The sequence below is a fragment of the Macaca thibetana genome, chromosome 16 (assembly GCF_024542745.1).
Source record: "Macaca thibetana thibetana isolate TM-01 chromosome 16, ASM2454274v1, whole genome shotgun sequence".
Taxonomy (NCBI): domain Eukaryota; kingdom Metazoa; phylum Chordata; class Mammalia; order Primates; family Cercopithecidae; genus Macaca; species Macaca thibetana.
Genome location: NC_065593.1, coordinates 26071642 through 26088993, shown reverse-complemented (window position 1 = coordinate 26088993; position 17352 = coordinate 26071642). Strand labels below are relative to the sequence as shown.

Sequence of the window (17352 nt, the reverse complement as noted above, 5' to 3'; positions counted from 1 at the left end):
GGTCAGGAGATCAAGACCATCCTGGCTAACATGGTAAAACCCCGCCTCTACTAAAAATACAAAAAAATTAGCCGGGCGTCGTGGCGGGCACCTGTAGTCACAGCTATTTGGGAGGCTGCGGCAGGAGAATGGCGTGAACCCGGGAGGCAGAGCTTGCAGTGAGCTGAGATCGCGCCACTGCACTCCAGCCTGGGCGACAGAGTGAGGCTTCATCTCAAAAAAAAAAAAGAAAAAAAAAATTCAGAGTAGCTGCTCTCCCTATGTAGCAGCCATTCTTTTATTCCTTTATTTCCTTAATAAACTTGCTTTCACTTTATGGAGGAAAAAAAAAAAAACCCAAACATTGAGAGTAATATAGAAAATGAATATAATGGATCTAAAATTTTAGATACTGTTAAGACTGAGTATGATCGTTCCTTGGTATCCAAAAGAGATTTGTTCCAGGACCCCCTGTGGACACCAAAATCTGAGGATGCTCAAGTCCCAGATATGAAATGGCATAGTATTCACATACAACCTATGCATATCCTCCTGTGTACTCAAAATCATCTCTAGATTACTTATAATACCTAATGCAATGTAAATGCTATGGAAATAGTTGTTACACTGTGTTGTTTTTTGTAAGTTTGTCTTCTTTTTTGGAGACAGAATCTCGCTTTGTCGCCTGGCTGGAGTGCAGTGGTGCAACCTCTGCCTTCCAGGTTCTAGTCACTCACCTGCCTCAGCCTCCTGAGTAGCTGGGAGTAGCCTCCTCCTGCCACCACACACAGCTCATTTTGTATTTTTAGTAGAGATGGGGTTTTTGTCATGTTGGCCAGGCTGGTCTCAAATTCCTGGCCTCCGGTGATCTGCCCGCCTCAGCCTCCCAAAGTGCTAGGATTACAAGGCTGCTCCCAGAAAGCAGCACGGCCCCTCTCTCCATCCACAGCCCCAAAGGACCCCACCAAGAACATGGGGACTCTGAGAACCACTTGACTTTGAGAAATCCTGCATTGAGATGTACTAGGTTGAACCTCATGAATTACTTTTTTTTTTTGAAGATGGAAATGATTAAAAGTTGTCAATTTCATGTGGTTCAACCAACACGGGAACCCCTCTCTTCCCTTTCCATGTCCCTGCAGCAGCTGTAACCATCACCTTCTGGTAAGGGGTTGCCACTTGCAATCCCCTCGGCTTCCTCAGGCACAATGGTGGCAGCTTCCCACCACCCCACAGCACTGTATCCCTCAAGAGACTTGGTGAGGGCTGAGATGGAAGGGAGTCCTTCCTGCCAAAACCAAAGTTAAAGATGAAACTGCTTCACTGGGAAGTCACTTAAGTCTTAATGTTGTTTTTAAATAACATTTCTGATTATGGGAATACATGCTCAATATAGAAAATATAGCAGAATAGATGGGAGGTAATTAAAATGATCAATTGGCCAGGCGCAGTGGCTCGTGCCTGTAATCCCAGCACTTTGGGAGGCCGAGGCAGGTGGATCACAAGGTCAGGAGATCGAGACCATCCTGGCCAACATGGTGAAACCCCATCTCTACTAAAAATACAAAAAATTAGCCAGGCATGGTGGCAGGCACCTGTAGTCCCAGCTACTGGGGAGGCTGAAGCAGGATAATCGCTTGAACCTGGGAGGCGGAGCTTGCAGTGAGCTGAGATCATACCACTGCACTCCAGCCTGGATGACAGAGTAAGAGTCTGTTTCCAAAAAAAAAAAAAATTATCCCACCATACATAAATAACTGCTTAATTTTCCAGATTAATTGTTTCTAGGCATTTCCTAACACATATATCTATGTTTTGTTTTTTTGTTTTAAGAGATGGGGTCTTGCTAAGTTGCCCAGGCTGGAGTGCAGTGACTACTCACTGGTGTGATCCCACTACTGATCAGCACTCAAGTTTTGATCTGCTCTATTTCTGACCTGGGCCGGTTCATCCCTCCTTAGGCAACCTGGTGGTGCCCCACTCCCAGGAAGTCACCATACTGATGCTGAACTTAGTGCAGACATCTGATCAGGATAGTGCACTAGAGCCCAGAACTCCTGGGCTTCAGCGATCCTCCTGCCTTAGCCTCCCAAGTATCTGGGACTACAGGCACATGCCACTTGCCTGGCATATGTTTGTGTTTTTAACAAAGCTGATCTCATGGACATCTTTGTAACCTGCTTTTTTGTTGCTTTTGTTTTTGTTTTTGTTTTTGTTTTTGAGACAGGGTCTTGCTCTGTTGCCAGGCTGGAGTGCAGTGATGTGATCATAGCTCACTGTAACCTTAAACTCCTGCGCTCAAGTGATCCTCCTGCCTCAGTCTCCCAAAGTCCTGGGGTGATAGGTGTGAGCCACCATGCCTGGCCACAACTTTTTTAAAACTAATTGAGATCATGTATCTCATATCATTAACAGTCATTTAAAACTTGACTTTGTCTGCAGGACTGAAAATAAAGTAAAATTAAATTTAAAAACTTGACTTTGCACGGCTGCCTAAAATTCCAAAACTATCCCTTCCTGTTAAGCATTTAGTATGTTTAGAATCTTTTGCTATTCAGCTAATGCCTCTGATACAAATTTTGAGCATGTTTCACATTTACTTCCTGGAGACACTTTCCAAGAACCACATTTCTGGGCTGAGAGGTCAAATACTGAGCTTCAGGCGGTTTTAACTTACTTGTCCTCTGGCAGAAACAGGCCCCCGAGTCCCCCGTCCTTCTCGGCAGGACTCCCGACAGACCCCTCCAGGCTCTGAGGGCTCTCCATGGGGCTGTCCGTGTCCAACTCCTGGGGGCCCTCAGGTGGCGCCAGCGTCATAGCCTCCTCCTCGTCCTCGGGAAAAAAACCGGGCTCCCTGGGGATGAGCTCGCCATCAGCAAAGGTGGGGCCTGTGACTTCGCTGCCCTGGGAAAGAAAGAGCGTGGACAAGGTAAGTGAGGCCAGCTTCCCAGGGCTCCGTGTTCCACTCAGACTGCAAGGGTATCAGCCAGGCCAAAACAGCAGGGATTGGGTGCCAGAGGCCCAGACCCTGAGACCCTAAGTATGGGAACACCTGGCAGGTGATTAGTCCCAGGGACCTCTCATACTGGCTGACTCATGAGTGTCTAGTGAGGAGCTGGAACTCCCAGGAACAGCCATCCATGAAGAAGGGCCACAGTCAGGCCAGCCACTTCATTCAGGGCACCCTGGTTGGCACATCAGAGCCCCCACTGAGGCAAAATATGGCACATCAGAGCTCCCACTGAGGCAGGGAACATAAGGCTGATTCACGCTGACTTCCTAGAGCTAAATCAAAAGAAAAACCTCAGTTTTCCGCTCCCAAGTAGCTACTCCCTTTGCATCCCCGCCCCTCCTACCCACTGCCCCCTCACTCCCCCACCCCCCAACCTTTATCTGCCTGGCAGATGAAAAACTGAGAGTATCTCTGATTGGTCCCCTCCTGCAACCAATCAGGCTGGTCGCAGGCTAAGTTTTCATTTGCATAGCAGTATAACTTTGTAACTTCACTTTAGTCTCTGGTTGGTTGCTTTCTGATTGCTTTCTGCAACCAATCAGATGTTTACATAGGGTGTAACTTTGTAACTTCACTTCTTCACTTTGGCCTCTGGTCCCCTCCTGCAACCAATCAAACTGTGGGCCCCTGCTTCATTTACATAGGGTGTACACCAAGTAACCAATGGGAAACCTCTAGATGGTGGTCCCCTCCTGCAACCAAACTGTGGGCCCCTACTTCATTTACATAGGGTGTACACCAAGTAACCAATGGGAAACCTCTAGATGGTATTTAAACTCCAGAAAATTCTGCAACCAGGCTCTTGATCCCCTATGCTTGGGCCTGCTCCCACCCTGTGGAGTGTACTTTTTTTTTCAATAAATCTCTAGACCGGGCGCAGTGGCTCACGCCTGTAATCACAGCACTTTGGGAGGCCGAGGCAGGTGGATCACGAGTCAGGAGATCAAGACCATTCTGGCTAACATGGTGAAACTCCGTCTCTAATAAAAATACAAAAAATTAGCTGGGCATGGTGGCGGGCGCCTGTAGTCCCAGCTACTCGGGAGGCTGAGGCAGGAGAATGGCGCGAACCCGGGAAGTGGAGCTTGCAGTGAGCTGAGATGGCGCCACTGCACTCCAGCCTGGGTGACAGAGTGAGACTCCGTCTCAAAAAATAAAATAAATGTCTGTTTTTGATGCTTCATTCTTTCCTTGGTTTTTTTTGTGCATTTTGTCCAATTTTTTTGTTCCAGACACCAAGAACCTTCCACTGGTAACACCACCACAAAAGTCTCTGCCAGAGGAAGTCAAATGGCTTCGAAAAGGCTTCTTGGTGCCCCATGTAAGGGGTGCCCCATGTAAGCTATTCACACTGAATAGCTTTTAGGATCAACAACTCTGATCTAGTAGACTTTGCTGCAACGTGGTACAGTGAACGTTGCACAACTTGGCATCCACCTCCATGACTCTGGGCACGTCATGGAATGTCTCTGAACCTCACTTGTCTCTGTAAATCAGGAATGGCGATGGAATCTTACAGGATCACTGTGTTGATTAAATGAGGTATTTCACGTTAGCATCTAACACACAGTAGGACCTCAACGAATAAACCCCGGCCAGAAGATATGATGCCCAGCCCAGGAGGCAACTGCCTGCCTGCGCCCTGCCACAGCCTTGCTGGGAGCAAGAACGCCAGGCCTCACTCCTGAGCGCTGCTTGTGCTGGGTCTGCCGCCCAGCACAATGACGGTGTGTGGTAAAGATATGCTGGCACCTTTTGCGTAACTCATCAGATAGAAGAGCTTTGGCCTGGTTCAGAGTTGACCCTAGACTGAGGGGCAGCTCTCTGTAAACCATTTACTGGGGCCACTTCACCTCTGAGGAGGGAGGTACTTCTCAGGTGGCACTGCTTCTACCTGACCCATTGGAGAGGTCAGCCTGTTCCCAAGGTTCTTTGGTGTGCTCCTCAACCAGGGCTGGCAGGGCACGCTATTAAAGGACCTGCAGTCCCGAGACTACAGAAGGGCAACAGAAACAGGCTGGGAAAAGCCTCCTGGAGTCTCAGACAAGAACAGGTTCAGGGACAGCTGAAGAAGCTGCTCAGCGACAGGCCTGGATGTGCCTGCCCAGACATGTGTAGCTGTCTGTTGCCACCAGTGAGCTGGCAGCCCTTCTGGGGGTCCATCCCCACCAGGAGACCCCTGGGCTAGAAATAGATGGCAATATTATAATGAGCCTAGTTCCTGCCTGTGCTGTGATAGGCTGAGCACCAGACGGACCAATAACACGAGCACCGGCGAGCCGGGCGTGCCAACAGCGGAGACTGTGGACACAGGTTGTGTAATGAGAATACCCCCAGGGTTCCAGGGCCCTTTCCACCCACATACTAATCTCGTCACATGGCTCCCAACCGATCAGATCTTGTGCCCTAAGTAAGCTCTTCATCTCCAAGCCTGAAGCTGCATCCCAGTGGAAACAAAAGGAAACCAGCATCACTAAGCAGCCATCAGGCTCCAGAGATCGAGCTGGGCATTCACATACTATCCAACCTGTGCTTCAAGACAGCTCTTCAGGGCAGTGATCGTTATCCCCATTTTACTGATGGGGAAACAGGGCTCAAAGAGTAGCATGTCAGAAGTCCTCCAGCCAGAGGGCAGGGCAGGGCAGGGCCGGGCCCACTCCCCCGTCCCACCCCTGCCGTCTGCCTTCGCATCCACACACTTGATTCCATTTATCCTTGATGCCTCCCACACTTTGTGGATTTTCAAACCTCATGGTGACAACAAGGAGAGCACATTTTATAGGGACATGTGACTAATTATGAATCCTTAGCACACCCCCTAATGTAGCAACTTCCACTTAACACCCCCACAGGACACTGCAGGTTAGTGCAGGGACACCTAAGAGAAACAAGGCAGGAGTGAGACCGGAAGAGAACTGGGGCTCTCAGAGGACCATGCGCCTGGTCTGTTCTTTCACCTGGCCATGAAGAACTGCAAACTTTTCACCTTCCCGGCCACACGAGTAGGGAGAGTTCCCCCTTGCTGGGAATGCCCGCCCTGTGGCTCACACGTGAGCTCAGCAACATGGCAATGGCGTTTCTTCTGGTCTTCATCCCAGCCCGATGAGCTGAGCCTCTTTTCCCCTTTCTACACAGCCGGGTCGGGACAGGGATACCACTCTGTGTCCCCAACGCCCACCTTCCCCCTACAGCCACGTCCTAGGGAGGCTGTAGCCCGCCGGCTCCCAGAGGCAGGCAGAGGGCCCGGCACAGATCAGCGTCCGTGCTCCTCAGGTGTCTGACGTGGCCTCTGGCCAACTTGGGTTTAGCTCACTGACACGACGACACAGAGGCCAACTGTGTGCCAGGCACTGCCCCACTAACACCTGGCTCACGGCATGCAGGTGGAACCGCCAGGCCCTCTCACCCAATGTCCACAGCAGCGTCCTGATACTCCCAGCAGCTGGCCCAAGCCCCTGACCAGGTAGACAGAGCAGCCTCAAATGGCTTGGCTCAGGCACAGGCGGGGCAGAGCAGGGGCACCAGGGTCCTACCCTCCAAAGAAGACCGCCACCTCCTTGGGCAGGCTTTCAGGCTTGGACTAAGTGGAGTCCACATCTGCCCAGCCCTTCAGCAAGCTCCTCGCCTGTCTCACATTCCCCATCCCTCACAACGGCCCCGCGCGAGCTGCCTGGGGTGGACAGGGCAAAGATTTGAGATTCATCGGCTCCGTCTGACACCTGGGGAAGATGAGGCTCAGAGTGGGAGGGCGGCTGCCCTGGAACCTCGAGGTTCACAGAGGGCCTGCGGACACCTGACGCCCGGCTCTGACACGCCAAGCCCTCACCCACCTGACCACACACACTCTCTCTCTCTCCAGCTTTTTCTCTTAAAAATGGCTGCTCCCATCATTCAACCCACAGCTGTTTGTCCAAGGCAACCGGAAATTTTAATTATTACTTTAAACCATTTCTAGTAGTTTGCCTGCTAAATTCAAATATTATAAAGACAGCTTACTGCACGCCTTGGTTAGCCCAGGACAGTACTGGTCTGTGCCTATCCCAAGACCCCCTTGGTTTGGTATTTGCCATGGTCACCCTTGCTCCTCCCTGAGGGCCGAAGTCCCCAGCCCCAGTTCTTGTTTCCCCAGCCCTCTGGGGAAGGGTCTGGTGGAAGCCCCCGCTCCTTCTCCCGCCTGGAGGGGAGATGCTGGAAGGTGCCAGAACGCAGCCTCTTCTCTCCTCCTTAAGCCACCATTCAAGTTCTCCGAGGGAGAACTCGGAGTCAAGCATATTAGAACTCTTTTTGGACAATTTCCCTTTTGTATGTGTTTTAGACAAAGTTGCAGAGGAAAAGGAAGAACTTGGCCATAATAAAAACATTGCCCTCATAAGGTTTCCAGGTGGCCTGGGGTCACGGGCTTCCGGAGGCAGTGGGTTCCTCTCCAGCCAGGCTGCCCGCAGGTCAGGATCATGCGGAGCCCCCTGTTGAATACACTTCCAAGTAGACTGGGGCCGTGGGAGAGGAGCCATCACCCCATCTCACCGCGCTGTGCTTGTCCAGAGAGCCGCCCGCTCACCCCGGCTGTACGGTCTGCATCCTCACCACAGTGGCGCCCAACCAAGGCTGGCTCTGCAGGGCTGGCGGGAGCAGCGGGGCAGGGACAGGGCCTCCCCACTGCTCATGTTTCTAGGTGGCCGGAGTCAGCAAGTCAGGTCTGTGCCCGGGGCAGCTTCCAAGACTGCCTGTCAGAGCCCCCGTTTCCTGCCATTCCCCCACGCTGTGTGAAAAAGGTGTCCACATACGGCCATCCAGTCACAACCCAGGGACCCTAGCATCAGTGACACGTCCAGGCCTGGAGCTTGGCCTCGTGATCCCAGGGTTTGCACGGAAAGGCTGTGTCTGCTCTTTTGGGGACCTGTGGGGAAGGGACAGTGCGGTGTTCTCAGGAGGCAGCACCAGGCATCGTCTGTGGCACGGTCTGACTTGCCAAGGCTCTGTCCCTCAGGACCCAGAGCCAGCCCTGAGCTCATAGCTCCCTGTCCCCTGGGGCACAGGGCCGGCCACCACAGGCCCACAGGCTTGGCTGGTACATGGCCACACCACCCCAGGCTTTCTTCCACCTGCCAGGGGGCCCCGGGGTGAAGGGAGACAGCGAACTCAATGTGTTCCTCCACAAGCCCCAGGAGGTCCCTGGGAGTGGGCCTGGGTGAGGGCTCAGCTCTGGGGCCAAGGAGTCTGGGTTTCGGGCCCTGCTGGCCCAGCCACTTACAAGCCATGTGACCTTGGACAAGTAACCACCTTTGTGAATGCCTGGCTCCTCACCTACAGAATGGGGCCAGTCAACTCCACCTCAGTGGCAGCTCTAGGGGGCCAATTTACACTGGAGAGTTGGCCACAGTGGGAGCCTTAAATTCTGACCTGGCCTAATGAGCCTTAAAGTCTGCCTGACCTGACAGGCAACAGAGGCTGAGCCTACAGCCACAGGTCTCTGGCTGGTCAGCCAGCAATGTCCTGAACAGACGAGCAGCCAGGAGGGATGCCACTCTCCTCAGAGAAGCCAAGCCGGGGAATTACTTGAGGCCAGGGCACTCCGGAGAGAGCTGGGGAACAGGATCCAGCCAGCCACTCTGGCATGCAGATCTGCAACCCCTGCACCCTACCTCGCTGTCCTGCTGTCCCACCCTGTCCCCAGCAGGGAGTGGGAACCTGGAGGCACACAGCCTGCCATGGGGCCCTCTCCAGTCTTGAGAGCCACGTTCGCCCGCCAGCAGGCCCCAAGTCACCCCGTTCCTTTGTAGGAAGTTGGCAAGGGCTGAATTCAGGGCGGCTGAAAAGGCCAAGTATCAATACACGTGGGGGACGTCCCAGCTTCAGAGTGGCCAACAACGCCACACTGTCCACACTCTGGGAGCGGATACAGCATCTGGTCTTCTCCCTCCCCACCTCCCCCATGGGGAGCCGCCTCACATGCACACACACCAGCACTCTGCGTTTCCCTGAGCTGACACACAGAGGACATGGACCCCGAGTGACCTCATGTCCACCTTCCCTGTGAGAGGGAGGACCCTAAGTGGGTAGCTATGGGGATTTCCACGTCTGGACCCCAGTGGTTAGCACTGTAGGGAGCACATGGCAGATGGTTAACGTGTGCTGGTTGAACCACACTATGCTGCAGTGTGATGAGCTGGGAATAGCCCAGCTACAAGACCCTGAGACCTGGGTGTCGACTCTGGTGTGATCACTGCCTGGCTGTGTGATGCTGGACCAGCTGTTTAATTTCTGGGCCTCATCTAAACACAGAGAGGGAACCACCTGTTTGGCAGGGCTGCCACAGGGAACCAGGACGATGCCTTGTGTCATGAGGGTGCGGAACACACCGCAAAAGGAGGCGCGGGGCGGCGTTAAGGACAAGCTCTGGAGTAGACGGCCAGGCCCGAGCCCTGCTCCACCATTCAACATTCACGAGCTCTGCAGCTTTAGGGTTACTGAACCGCTCCGTGCCTTAGTTTCCCCATCTATAAAATGGAGTTAACTGTGATTAGAAGTAAATGAGCTGCTACATGTCCTAAGCACTTTATGGTCTTAGCACACATAGAAAGCGCTCAAAACAAATAAACAAACAACAACAACAAACCCTTTGGAGTGCAGTGGCGCAATCACAGCTCACTGCAGCTTCAAACCCCCACGACCCAAGTGATCCTCCCAGCTCAGCCTCCCAAGCAGCTAGGACTACAGGTACACACCACCACACCCCAAAACTGAACTACTATTGTCGTCATTGTGTTGAGGGAAAACAATCCGGGGTGCCTCCTCGCTCCCATCCAGCCCCTGGGACCCTCTCCCTCTACCCACTGTGGCTCACTGGGCTGCAGCTCGGTTGGGTTTTTTTGACTTCAGGAAGCCAGACCTGCAGGTTCCAGAGCCTGCCCTCCAAACATCAGGGCCTCTTTCTCCCCGCAGGGGCCCTCTCCTGCCTACTCTCATGGAAGGTCGTCCTGCACACGACTTACACCCTTTAATAAGCGTTAAGATGAGACGCTGCCTGGGGAAGGGAGTCCAAGAAGCTCTGAGGTTCCAGCTCATCCACCCCCAGCCCTGGCAACGGCCTCACTCCCCAGGCACTAACTCAGAGCCAAAGAACAGCTCTGTGGGGACGAGGCAGGGTAAAAATAGCTTGGGCGGGCACATGCCCACTTCCCTTGCAGCAAGGCACCGGCAGGCACACGTGCTGCGCTGCCGCTGGGAAGGTGTGCATGTGTGCGGTGGGGGTGGAAACATACACTAAGCCTAGCGTCGGGGAGCCCAGTGGCTGCCCGGGCTACACCTGTGACGAATCTCTCACCCCACGCCGAGCCAACCAACAGCCCCGGAACGAGATGGGCTGCGTCAAGGTCTCACGGGGTCCTCCCCGTGGGCAGCAGGAAATTCAGCTTATTGAGCTAACTCACAGGTGCCAGTGCCCCCAGGTCCACAGGGAAGGGATGTGATTGCCAGGGCTGGGGTCTTCTACACTCCACTGTGGCTTGGCTGCTCTCATCATGAAAAGGTGGTGCCGCAGGGATTAGTGCGCAGTCTTGACTGTAACTGACTCCTGCTGCAGCTGCCAACCCTGGCTATGGGTCAGGCTTTGCTCTGCAGATGCGAGGCTGGGTACTTATCAGTTGCTGATAAGAGGTTTTGGTTCAACAGAGAGTTGCCCAGGCACCAGCCAAGGCAAGGGTGGGATAAAGGGGGTTCAAGCATCCACCCAGAGGCAGTGCCTCGGCCTTGCCTTCTGAACAACAAGCAACCTCAGCTCAGACACAAGGCCTCGGCTCACCCCGACAGAGCCAGGGGTAAGCAAGGGAAGCACCAGGTCGCCAGGTCACGAGCGTTATCCCACACCTCAGCCGGCCCCAGGGACTGACCGCATACTGTGAGATCAAAGCTCTGCAGCCCAGAGCTTCCCGCTCTGGTCAGGAAGAAAAGCTGCGCTGCCACGTTCCATCCCCAGAGTGGCTCAGAGGCCCTGGGGTGTCAGGAAGGGACCCAGTGCCCCATTCCTCCAGCTAAACTCCCTCCCAGGGGATGGCAGCTAAGGCAGGGCAGCTTCCAGGCTCTCTCCTCCCAGCCAGGGGCCCCAGGATCCACATCCTGAAACTCACCCCAGAAAAGGTGTGGCCAGGAGCTCAAGACCACCCCTCAGCAGGGCCCACTGCTCCCGCCCTGGAGCTTCTAGGAGCGAATCTTGTGTAGACACCCGGCTGCTGCTCTCCACTTCCATCCTAATGTGGGCCTGCAGGCCCCAGGAGCAGGGGCAACCGGGACAACTGGGGTTCCCCAGGTGCTCATTCATCTCAGAAGCAAGCAGGTTTTGATTGTTGCATCACCTCCGGAGGGAGGTAATAAATCACCCTATTTTACAGATGGAGAGACTGAGGCTCTTGGGCAGATTTGGTTCAGTCCTGGATCTGGCACTCACTGGCTGTGGAACTCAGGCTGGTGCTGAACAGAAGAGAAAGCGAAAGCCATGCTTGTGTTTCTCCAGAACTCTCATGACATTTACATAAAGCAAAGGCGGTCACTCGACAAGTTCTGCTGCTGCACCAACATCACCAAGGAAGGGCTGCTGAAGCCCACACTGCCTTGCTTTCAGTGTTTTCATCACAACTCTTGAGCTGTCTCTCTCTCCGATCTCACACCCTCACCCCAGCACACACACTGCTGCTAAGGCAGCGTCAGAGGAGCCCACAGAGAGGAAGCGGGGTGTGTGCCGAGGTTCCCAGGAAGACTCAGAAATGAGAGATGTCAGATAGCCTCCCGGGAGCTCAACTAAAACAGAGATGCACACATTTCCTAAAGCTGAGCAGACGGACTGAAGTACTAAGGGATCTAAAGACAGAGCCTGTCCTCAGGGAGGGGCTAAGCGGGTGGTCTTCTGGGAAGCACCAAGAGGGAGGGTCTGAGGCCCACCCGGGCCGCGTCCACCCAGGCACTGGCCAGAGGTGGTGGGTCTGGCTGGTCAGCACATCCAGCCTGCCCCGAAGGCTGTGCGGCCTGGCTCAACATTCCACACCTGTCCAGCCCTTGGCCCTTGTGTCCAAGTTCATGCAGCACCCACTTCCAGGAGCCTGCTGACAGAGAGAGAAGGGCTGCCCAAGCTCACGGGAGTGCATTTCTCACCACAAAGGGATCCACTGGCTCTGCACGTCCATCTAGGGACAATCGGTGAGCATGAGTGGACTCAAGTTGTGGCGCGTGGGAAAAGCCAGTAAGATCTGGTTTTCGAGCCCATTAGGATGCAGACCAGACCCTGGACCGTAGTGTGACCCCACTGGAAACATCCTGAACAGCTGGGTCATCCACTATGGGGGACGCTCTCACTCCTCTCCACTTCCGTTCCAATAACAAGTGAGCAGTCAAAGGTTGGCAGTTAAAAACGGGCCGGGCGCAGTGGCTCACACCTGTAATCCTAGAACTTTGGGAGGCTGGCTGATCACTTGAGCCCAGGAGTTTGAAACCAGCATAGGAAACATGGCAAAACTCTGTCTCTACAAAAAATACAGGAAGTTAGCCAGGTGTGGTGGCGCATGCCTGTTGTCCCAACTACTCGAGAGGCTGAGGATAGACAATCACCTGAGCCTAGGAAGTCAAGGCTGTGATGGTGCCACTGCACTCCAGCCTGGGCAATGGGAGTGAGACCCTGTCCAAAAATAAATTAACTAAAATAAAATAAAACAAAACATATTACTAAAAATCTAAGCCAGGCAGTGCGAGGCTGTAACCTCAACTACTTGGGAGGCTGAGGCAGGAGGACTGCTTGAACCTAGGAGTTCGAGGCCTACCTGGGCAACATGGCAAGACCCCCACATCTTTAAAAAAAAAAAAAAAACTAATAGATGAGAGAAACAAAGGAATAAAAAAATGCTTGAATCACCAAAAAGGACAGAAGACTGATAGCCAGAATACATAAGGAACTCAAACAACTCAATAGCAAAAAAACAAATAATTCAATTTAAAAATGGGCAAAAGATCTGAATAGGTGTTTCTCCAAAGACAACACACAGATGGCCAACAGATATATGAAAAAAGTTCAACATCACAAATCTTCAGGGAAACACAAATCAAAACCACAATGAGATACCACATCACCCTAGTAAGAACGGCTATCATCAAAAAGACAGAAAATAACAAATGCTGGCAAGTATGTGGAGAAAAGGGAACTCTTATACACTGTTAATGGGACTGTAATTTTATTTATATACATATTTTTTGAGATGGAGTCTCACCCTGTCGCCCAGGCTGGAGTGCAAAAGCACGATCTTGGCTCACTGCAACCTCCACCTCCCGGAATCAAATGATTCTCCTGCCTCAGCTTCCCGAGTAGCTGGGATTACAGGCACACGCCACCATACCCAGCTAATTTTTTGTATCTTTAGTAGAGACAGGGTTTCATCATATTGGCCAGACTGGTCTCAAACTCCTGACCTCATGATCTGCCCACCTCAGCCTCCCACAGTGCTGGGATTATAGCTGTGTGCCACCGTGCCCGGCTGCGACTGTAATTATTAATAGAACAATCATTATGGACAATGCTATAGAGGTTCCTCAAATAATTTTAAACTACCATATGATCCAACAATTCCTCTACTAGGCATACACACAAAAGAAAAGAAATCAGTATGTCAAAGAGAGATCTGCATTCCCACATTTATTGCAGCACAATTTACAACAGCCAAAATATGGAGTCAACTAAGTATCCATCAACAGATGAATGCATTTTTTTTTTTTTTTTTTTTTTGAGACGGAGTCTCACGCTGTTGCCCAGGCTGGAGTGCAGTGGCGCGATCTCGGCTCACTGCAAGCTCCGCCTCCTGGGTTCACGCCATTCTCCTGCCTCAGCCTCCTGAGTAGCTAGGACTACAGGCGCCCGCCACCGCGCCCGGCTAATTTTTTGTATTTTTAGTAGAGACGGGGTTTCACTGTGGTCTCGATCTCCTGACCTTGTGATCCGCCCGCCTCGGCCTCCCAAAGTGCTGGGATTACAGGCTTGAGCCACCGCGCCCGGCCTTGAATGCATTTTTAAAATGGGGTGTACATATACACAATGGAATACTATTCAGCCATAAAAAAGAATAAAAATCCTGTCATTTGCGACATGGATGAACCTAGAGAACACCGTGTTAAGTGAAAGAAGCCAAGCAGAGAAGAACAAACAGCATGACGTCACTCCTATGCAGAATCTAAAGAAGTTACCCCATTGAAGTAGAAAGTAGAATGGTGGTTACCAGAGGCTGGAGAGGGTAGGAGAAGGAAGGATGGGGAAAGGTTGGTCAACAGGCACGAAGCTATAGTCAGATGGGAGGACTAAGTCCTGGTGTTCTATTGCACAGTAGGGTTACTACAGTTAACAATAATGTGTATTTAAAAACAGCAAGAAGATAGCATTTTGAATGTTCTCACCACAAAGAAATGACAAGTGTTTGAAGTGATGGTTATGCTAAGGACCCTGATTTGATCATTCCACAATACATATGTGTGTCAAAACATCATACTGTACTCTTTAAATATGTACAATTGTGTGTCAATTAAAAACTTAAAGATTAGGTGGGATAAAAACTCTACCGCATCAGTAATACTTTAAAGAAAATGGAGTAAACAATCCTATTAAAAGATCAGTATTGTCAGAGTAAATTAAAAACAACTACATGCCACTTACAAGAAACACAATTGAAATTTAACACGATGTAACACTTTTATATCTATGCATCTAACAGTTTCAAAACATAAAGCAAAACTTGCAGGTGGCCAGGAGCTCCAGGCCAGCCTGGGAAACATAATGAGACTCCATCTCTACCAAAAAAAGAAAAAAAAAAAAAGTAAAAAAAAAAATAGTCAGGTGGTACATGCCTGTAATCCCAGCTACTTGTAAGGCTGAGGCCAAAGGATTGCTTGAGGCCACGAGTTCGAGGATGCAGTGAGTTATGACTGCACCTGGGTGACTGGGCTCAAGAATCTGTCTTTAATAATAATAATGTTTCACTAATTATAATTAATTATTAATAATTATATTTATATTATATTAATAACTATAAATATTAATAATTATTATAATAAAAATATGACTATTATTATTATTATTATTGATGGAATAAGCAAACAAGATAATTAGAGAAGATACAGAAGGACCGGAACAACACAAACTTGAGACTGATACATACAGAACACTACACTCAACAACTGCGGAATAAAACCAGTAGATTAAAGGCTAATGAGAAACTGGATACTTGCACAATACCAAAGAATCACCCTACGGACTGCTGCAAAACACCAAAGCACCCCACATACCTCTACCAGGGAGAACACAGGCTATTGTCCCCTTAATGTAGAGATCAAATGTGATGCCTATGAGCTCCGCAGCATCACCTATAATGTGGGCTTAACGAAGCATTTAACTCAATTCGAATCAAGCCTTAGGATCTAACTTCTACCAAATGGAAGAACGGGATAGAAGAAGTTACACATCACCACAGGGAAGATGCATTTCTAAAGGTTGAGACAGGTTGCATTTCTAAAGGCATTTCTAACAAGTTCTCGGGTGATGCGGATGCCGCTCGTCCGGGACCACACTTTGCGAACCACTGTTCTGGATTAACTGAGAGACATAGAAACCAAATATCATCCTTGATTAGATCCCAGATCAAACAAACAAACCACCACCCAGCTGTAAAAGAGCTTTTGAGGATAAATAAAGAAGATGGAATCTGGAGTAGATATTGGGTGATGTCAGGGAATTATGCTTAATTTTGTCAGGTGTGTTAATGGCATATCATTGTGAAGGAAAATGTCCTTAGTTTCGATAATATTTAGTTTAATTTCTTTTCAAATAGCTCATTTGAAAAGAAACTTGGTTCATTTGAAAATTACAGGCCGGGCGCAGTGGCTCACGCCTGTAATCCCAACACTTTGAGAGGCCGAGGCAAGCGGATCATGAGGTCAGGAGTTCGAGACCATCCTGGCCAACATTGTGAAACCCTGTCTCTACTAAAAATACAAAAAAATTAGCCGGGCATGGTGGCAGACGCCTGTAATTCCAGCACTTTGGGAGGCCGAGGCGGGCAGATCATGAGGTTAGGAGTTCGAGATCATCCTGGCTAACACAGTGAAACCCCATCTCCACTAAAAATACAAAAAAATTAGCCAGGCGTGGTGGTGGGCTCCTATAGTCCCAGCTACTCGGGAGGCTGCGGCAGGGGAATGGCGTGAACCAAGGAGGCGGAGCTTGCAGTGAGCTGAGGTCGCACCACTGCACTCCAGCCTAGGTGACAGAGAGAGAAAACGTCTCAAAAAAAAAAAAGAAGTAAACATTGTACGGAAACATGAAAAAATAGCCTGCCCCAAATTTGCTGAACTAGTTAAGGAAAGTGTTACTGCCTGTCTTTTGGATAAAAGGTATTTTAACTAGGATGGGATGATACCTCATTATAGTTTCCATTCGCATTTCTGTGACGATCAATGATGTTGAGCACCTTTCATATGCCTGTTTGCCATTTATATAAATTACATACAATAGAAATATCTATTCAGATCTTTTGCCGATTTTTTGATCGGTTTGTTTGCTTTTTCCTGACAGGTCCGGCTCTATTTAAAAGGATATGAAGAAGTGAAGTCATCCTGAAAGAATACTATCCTAGAGGGTAGAGTCCACAGAAACTGGAGCCCGATGGACCAACATGAGCTTCGAGGATGAAATGAGAACAGAATGATGAGCAGTCTTGGTTTCGAATGATCAGATCAAGAGGCAATGGATGGCTGAGGTCGTAAGAATGATCCGGCCTCTAAACGACCATTCACAGTTGTAACAGTCCTAGAAATGTTTCTAAATAGAGCAGGTAGTCAAGAGCCATCCCCAAGGGGGTCCCTCACCCACGGGCCTTTGCCTGAAAGTAGAACTGCCTCCCCTCTACTCTGCCAGGCTTTGCCTACCCTCCTCTTCCTCTTCCCCCTTCCCTTCAAGGAAGTCCCCAAGACCCTTTTCTGTTATGGGCTGAATCCTGTTCCCTCTAAAATTCATATATTGAAGTCCTAATCCCTAGTACTTCAGAATGTGACTGTATTTGTAGATAGAGTCTTTACAGAGGTAATTCAGGCTGGGTGTGGTGGCTCACACCTATAATCCCAGTACTTTGGGAGGTCAAGGTGGGTGGATCACTTGAGGTCAGCAGTTCAAGACTACCAGCCTGGCCAACATGTTGAAATCCTGTCTCTACTAAAAATACAAAAATTAGCCAGGCATGGTGGCACATGCCTGTAGTCCCAGCTACTCGGGAAGCTGAGGCAGGAGAATCACTTGAACCTGGGAGGTGGAGGTTGCAGTGAGCCAAGATAGTGCCACTGCA

The 17352-nt window shown here is 50.6% G+C and overlaps 1 protein-coding gene across 3 annotated transcripts in view; it reads right to left on the bottom strand.

Annotated features, from left to right (window-relative positions):
* The window catches only part of RAB11FIP4 (RAB11 family interacting protein 4), a 144382-nt gene that overhangs the window by 12594 nt on the left and 114436 nt on the right, over positions 1-17352 (bottom strand). For 2 of the 3 annotated variants that reach the window (XM_050763800.1, XM_050763802.1), the window contains one exon: positions 2657-2883. In XM_050763800.1, coding sequence (XP_050619757.1) covers positions 2657-2883 — 227 coding nt within the window. Of the gene's footprint in view, positions 1-2656; positions 2884-11118; positions 11137-17352 lie in introns of those variants that run through there. The other variant, XM_050763803.1, reaches the window with a different exon arrangement.